General features: G+C 47.5%; 1 protein-coding gene across 1 annotated transcript in view; it reads right to left on the bottom strand.

Annotated features, from left to right (window-relative positions):
* Trim25 (tripartite motif containing 25) overlaps nt 1-332 on the bottom strand; it is a 17,217-nt gene extending 16,885 nt beyond the window's left edge. The window contains exon 1 of the mRNA XM_013036190.1: nt 3-332. Within this exon, the coding sequence (XP_012891644.1) occupies nt 3-253 (251 nt within the window). The 5' untranslated portion in view covers nt 254-332. The remainder of the gene's footprint in view (nt 1-2) is intronic.
* Between the last annotated feature and the right edge of the window lie 6,543 nt (nt 333-6,875).

Raw genomic sequence — 6,875 nt, 5'->3', positions numbered from 1 at the left:
GGGCGCGGCCCGGCTCCGTCTGCAGGAACTGCTCCACCAGGTTGCACAGCACCGTGTTCTTCTGCAGCTGCGGGCGCGCCGGGTAGACGGCGCGGCACTGCGGGCAGCGGAACGGCGCGCCCGCGCCCGACCACGAGTCGCGCAGGCACGACCCGCAGAAGTTGTGGCCGCACGGCGTGGTGACCGGCTCCCGGAACAGCTCCAGGCAGATGCAGCACGACAGCTCCTCGGCCAGCGGGGACAGCTCGGCCATGGCGCTCGCGGGGCCGACGGGACCGACGGGACGGACGGACGGGACGGACGGGGCGCCACGCGCGATCCTGCGACCCGACCCTCGCCCGGCCGCCGGAGAAACGAAACTGAGCCGGGGAAGGGGCGGCGCCCTGGGGTTTCAGGAAGTCACGTGGGAGGCCTGGGAGGGAGGGGAGGGCGCCCGGGAGGGGTGGGGCCAGCGCTGGGGTCCCCGTTGGGGAGCCCCCAGGTCGTAACCCCGGGGGGAGGGGGAGGAGGTCTCCTGCCGAGTGAGGGTGGGGTGCAGTGGGGCTCCCAGCATCTTCACGACACCACCCCCCACGCCAGGGGCTGTTTGGGGGTGCACTGAGGCGGGAAGTGGGGAGCACCCCACTTCCAGCGGTCGGGTCTGTGTGACTTCCACGCAAAATTGTACTCGGAGCAATGGGGACTCCCCATTCTCCAACATTAACCTCCCCCCACCACCCAGGGCCGGTCTGTCTTCCAGGAAAGCAAAGTGAACCACTGTAGGTGTGTGGAGGGGTGGTGCACGCCTGTAATCCCAGCCTGGGCTGGAGGATGAAGAGTTTCTAACAATCTATGAGACTACGTAGAGTGTTTTCTAGTGTTTTCTAGGCCACCCTGGACTATGCGAGGGAGACTGCAGTTTCAAAAAGCCAACACCAAAATAAACAAAAGGATAATACGGTGTGGACGGCTAAAAGCTATTATTGCCTTCTTTCTTTATCGTTTCTTCAATCCTTTCTTCCTCCTTTCCCATTCCTGCCTCTTGACATCTAGACACACAAGTCCCCAAGACCACAGCTCAAGTCACACGCTCGGATTTACACTGCGTTATTTCATTCACTCCATTCATGCTTTCTAAACATGATTCCCAGATGGGCACCTGACTCTGGTAATCCTAGCTCCTCACGAGGCTGAGATCTGAGGATTGCTGTTCAAAGCCTAGCCCTGCCACTGGGACAGTTAACCAGCCAAAAGCCAGAAGTAGAGGAATGACTCAAGTGGTAGAGTGCCAGCTGTAAGTGAAAAAAAAAAACCTAAACTAACAGCACCCAGGCCCTGAGTTCAAATCCCAGTAAACCCTAGTATACACACACACACACACACACCTTTTAAACCCTGCAAGACAATCTCATGCCAGTTTCACAAAGCCAGGCATTCTAACTGCTGGTTCCCATAATTCCTGTCCTGTAGGTGCCCGTCCCCCAAGAAGCCAACTTGTGAGTAGTAATCTCATTTAATTCTCACACGAGCCTCTTTGAGGTAGGTTAAACTTCTCACATGAGAAATCAAGGTTTACAGAAAGTAAATAACTTGCTAAATAACAGACATTGGCCACCAGTCCATCTGATTCCCGAGGCCAAATATTTTCTACTATCAAATACTGCCTCCCCAGGCAGGAGCAGGGTTGTTTCCAGGAAATAAACATAAAATCAACCTGTCAACTGTCAACTAATTATCCTGGGTGCGGTTGTGTGGGTGACTCAGCCCACAATGTGGAATTCTCTTTCCAGGGCAAGAAAAGATGATTAAGCTGGTTGCCAATGGCTCACTCCTATAATCCTAGACACTCAGGAAGCTGAGATCTGGAAATCACAGTTTGAAGCCAACCCAGGCAGATACATCTGTGACTTTTTTTTCCCCTCTTTGCTCCTTCCTTCCTTCCTTCCCTCCTTCCTTCCATCATTCCTTCCTTCCTTCTTTCTTTTCTCTTTCTTTTTCTTTTTTTGTGTGGGTACTGAAGCTTGAATGCAAAGCTATGGTGTTCTCCCTTAGCTTTGTCCTGCAAAAGGTACAGGTTCCTCATTTACAAAACAGGAACACCAATAATACCCTGTGCATGGGGTGTTGTGTGAAAACCAGCCAAAGCATGAGGTGAAGTAGGACACCAGAAGTGTTGACTTTTTTCTTTTCCATGTCCAGTACTGGCCCTTGAACTCAGAGTCTCTCTGAGACTTTTTCCACTCAGGGTTGGTGCTCTACCACATGAGCTATAACTCCACTTTTCTCTAGTGTTTAATTGGAGAGTCTCACAGACTTTTCCTGCCCTGACTGGCTTCAAAACTCAATCCTCAGATCTCAGCTTCCTGAGTGCCCAGCCAAAAGTTGAGCCTTTCAATGGACACAAGGAAGGCTGGAACTGTCCCTGGCCTGGTGGGTGTGGATGTTTACCATCAGTAACTGCAGTAGAACAATGTCAAGTCATGTGGGACCCAGTGAGTCACTGGGAAGCATTGCTTCCTCCAGCAGATGGCTAGCAATCCTAACCAGATTCCCACTGTGTTACCTGGTGGTTGGCAAAACCTGGTGGCGTGATAACACTCATTTACCTACAAATATAATTTGCCCATTATTTCCACCAATACTATCCTCATAAAACTTAAGGTCAGATAGAGGGTGTGGTTCTTACACCCACTCTCCAGTCCTCAATCGATGTTCTCTTTAAACGATGGCTCAGTGGCTTAGCATTCACAAGGCACTGAGTTCAATCCTCAGGTCCCTTCCTTCCTCCCTTCCCACCTCCCCCAGCTAAAAAGGCAGAGAAGTCTAAATGAACTAAGATCATACAGATGGCTAAGCTAGATGTGGGGTTGAGATCAAGATTTCTTGACTTAATTCTAGCAAAATTCTTATTTTTCCAAAAGCATTTGTTAATTGAAGTACCCTCACTAACAAAATCATTTTCTAAACAAAGCTTGAACATGCAGTTTTTCCTTTTTTTTTTTTTTGTGGTGGGACTGGAACTCAGGGCCTTGCACATGCTAGGCAAAGACTCTACCACTAAGACATATCCCCAGTCCAAATTTTCTTCTTTGTGTTAAATTACAGATTGACAGTTATACCAGTTTACATTTCCTAGAATAAACTCAGGTCATGATGTATTATTATTTTATATACTGCTGGATTCAATTTGCTAATTTTTTTAAAAAAAGGATCCTGAGTTAGCTATCACTCCTATACACCAACTGCCAGAGACAATAACTTAGGAAGAGGAAAGGTTTATTTGGCACAGTGATGGAGGTTTCATGATCTGTTGGCCACACCACGTTGGGCCTGTGGTAAGGAAGGTGTAGCAAAGCAAACCCCCTGCTCACATCAGCCAGGGAACAGGGACAGAAAGGAAGGAGTGGGGGAGGGGTGGTCCCACATTCCACAACCTCCTTCTGGGGCATACCCATCCCACGGCCTAAGAACATCCCTGTAGGCACTGCCCATCAAAGGTTCCATCACCTCTCAATAGCACCACATTAAAATGTGAACCACATTTTTAACACAGGGCCTTGGGGCATGCAGTTTCCAAACTCAGCTGCTGATTACATCTGTGGTCATGAGGGATGGTGGTCTGTAATTTCCTGTTTGCCAGTGTGTGTGTGTGTGTGTGTGTGTGTGTGTGTGTGTGTGTGTGTGTCTGTGTCTGTGTCTGTGTGCTGGTCTTGGGGTTTGAACTCAAGGCCACCTGTGCTTGTTCAGCTTTTTCACTCAAGGCTGGCAGTCTACCGCTTGAGCCACACCTCCACTTATTTTTATTTATTTACTGGCCATTCAGGGCCTGGGCATTGTCCCTGAACTCTTTTTGCTCAAGACTAGTACTCTACCACTTTGAGCCACAGATCCACTTCCCGTTTTCTGGTGGTTAATTGAAGATGTCTCTTGGAATTTCCTGCCCCAGCTAACTTTGGACGCGATCCTCCGTTCTCAGCCTCTTAAGTAGTTAGGATTACAGGTGTAAGCACCAACCCAGAAAACCACTCTGACACATAGTCATGTAGGAGATAGAAGTGTTTAATGTCAGCTAGAGGTTGACAGGCTATCTCTCTTGGAATAGAGAATAGTAAACTGCTCTCATAGCCTTAAAAGGTAGATATAGTATCAGGAGTCTGAGGGTAGAAGGGGCTGGGGCAGGAAATCTTTGTGGTCACAGCTGGACACTGGAGATATCCGACAGCCAGGGCAGGACATTCTATAGCTGGCTTGAAGCCAGGGAACACATCCCATCACAGATAATATATTCTATATCTAGCATGTAGCAAAAGCAATATTATCTTACAGCTGTCATGTAGCAGGGGGGAAACATCTTGGAGCAGAGACAATACATTCTATAGCTGGCACCTTGCAATCATACACTAGAACCAGCATGAGATTGAGACTAGTATCCGGACTCCATTGCTGATGCAGCCAGGCAGTGGGAACAGACAGACAACTATGGCCAGCCTGGCCTGCAAAGGACCCAGGGTGAGGGCTGTCAACCCACAGTGGGGGTGAATAAGCTTACAACAGGTGTGAGCCACCAGTGCCCAGCTTAGGTCTTCTTACATTTCAACCAGGTTTTTTTATTTGCAGCATGTAATTTTTGCACACACACACACACACACACACACACACACATACATACATACATACATACATACACATAGCCCTGCCCAGCCTGAAACTCACTAAGTGGCCTGGGATGACATCTTCCTGCTGCCACCTTTCTGAGTGCTGGAAATTCAAGTGTGAACTACCACACTTGGCTTTATTCCTAGCATGCATTTTTTTATCTTATAATAAATAAAGCGTTGTTCTTGACCTTTTTTAGATTGTTCTCTGCTACTATGCAATTAATATTTATAATTGTCTAGTGTATACCAATTGTACAAAATAGTGATATTTACTTTCTTTATTTTGGGGTGGGGGTGGGGAGCTGGTAATGGGGTTTGAATTCAGGGCCTCACCCTCTTAGCTTTATTTACTCAAAGCTGACACTCTACCACTTTTTGCTGGTTAATTGGAGTTGACTTTGAACTATGATCCTCAGGTCTGCCTTGAGTAGCTAGGATTACAGTTGTGAGCCACCAGTGCTTTGGTAAGTAACTCTTATTTTACTTAGTAATGGCCCCAAAGTGCAAGACCCTTGGTGCTGGCAATTCACACATGCCAAGAGCCACGAAGTGTTTCCCTTAAGTAAAAGAGAGAAAAAAATACATTTATACAAGGTTCAAGCACCCACTGGTAAGAGGGGGCTACTGTAATTAACATACCACCAGTGTCCAGGACAAGGGCAACAGAGAAGAGACCAACTACATCAATGAGATAAGAATCTCCACAGAGGGGCTGGGAAGGTGGCTCAGTAGTTGAGTACTTGCCTTGCATGCATTAGGCCCTGGGTTCAATTCCTCAGTACCACATAAGTAGAAAAAGCCAGAAGTGGTGCCATGGCTTATGTGGTGGAGCACTAGCCTTGAGCTGAAGAGCTGAGGGACGGTGTCCAGGCCCAGAGTTCAGGCCCACAACTGGCAAAAAAAAAAAAAGGAATCTCACAGAAAGGGAAAAAATATCAAAATGGGCATGACAAAGCTGAGTGAAACCTGAAAGCACACCTTGAAGGCAATGCTTTTGAGTCAGCATTGACTAGTTTTCCAAGCTCTACAAATGTTTCACCCAGAACCCACAGCCAGAGTGAGACCCCCATCATCAGGCCTGATCTCACTTGTCATAATAGTTCTCATTATGAATCAACAAATACACAGCTATGTTATGCACATTAAAACTAAAGAGCAGGGCTGGGAAGGTGGCTCAGTGGTAGAGCGCTTGCCTTGCATGCATGAGGCCCCGGGTTCGATTCCTCAGCACCACATAAGCAGAAAAAAAAACAAAACTGGAAGTGGCGCTGTGGCTCAAGTGGTAGAGTGCTAGCCTTGAGCTGAAGAGCTGACCAGGCCGAGTTCAAACCCACGACCAACCAAAAAAAAAAAAAAAAACTAAAGAGCACTGACTGGGAGTGTGGCTTAGTGGTAGAGTGCTTACCTAGCATGCATGAAGCTCTGGGTTTGATCCCTCAGTACCACATAAACAGAAAAATCCCGAAGTGATACTAAGGCTCAAGTGGTAGAGCACTAGCTTTGAGCAGAGATGGGAAAAACAAAAAACAAAAAACTAGATAGCATCTTCATTGGTCCAGTGGCTCCCACATCTGGCTAACTCTATTGGATGAGGCTCTGATATGCTAGACTCTTTTGATCAAAACAAGCCTTCTTGTCATAAAAATCATAAGGAACCTGGATGGCAGAGGTGGCTGATGTCTGTATCCCTAACTACTTAGGAGGTTGAGATCAGGAGGAGCATAGTTTGAGGCATGCTGGGGCAAAATGTTCATGATAATCCCTTTCTCAACAAGAGCAGGGAATGCCTGTCATCCCAGCTAAGACAGGAAGCCTAAAATAAGCAGAATGAGACCCAGGCCTGACTCAGCAGGAATCAAGACCTTACACCAAATAGTAGCAGCATAGCTGGGCACTAATGGTGCAGGAGGATTGTGGTTGGAAGCCAGTCTGGGCAAGAAAGTCTATGAGACATTTAAAAGCCTGAAGTGGAGGTGTGACTCAAGAGGTAGAGTGCCAGCCTTGTGCAAATAGGTAAGAGAAAGCCCTGAGTTCAACCCAGTTACTGGCACAGTTGCAAAAAAAATAACCAGTGTGAAAAATGCCTGGTGTTATATAACTCAGTGGTACACAGCCTGCCTATCAGTGTGAAGATATGAATTCAAATCCCAGTACTGCCCCTCCCCCCCAAAACCATTATAAACCAAGACAATAATTTGCAACACTCAACTATACACGAAGACTCAGTATACATATTGG

Source organism: Dipodomys ordii, unplaced genomic scaffold (assembly GCF_000151885.1).
Source record: "Dipodomys ordii isolate 6190 unplaced genomic scaffold, Dord_2.0 Scaffold7, whole genome shotgun sequence".
Classification (NCBI taxonomy): domain Eukaryota; kingdom Metazoa; phylum Chordata; class Mammalia; order Rodentia; family Heteromyidae; genus Dipodomys; species Dipodomys ordii.
This window is presented reverse-complemented; position numbering and strand designations above follow the sequence as displayed.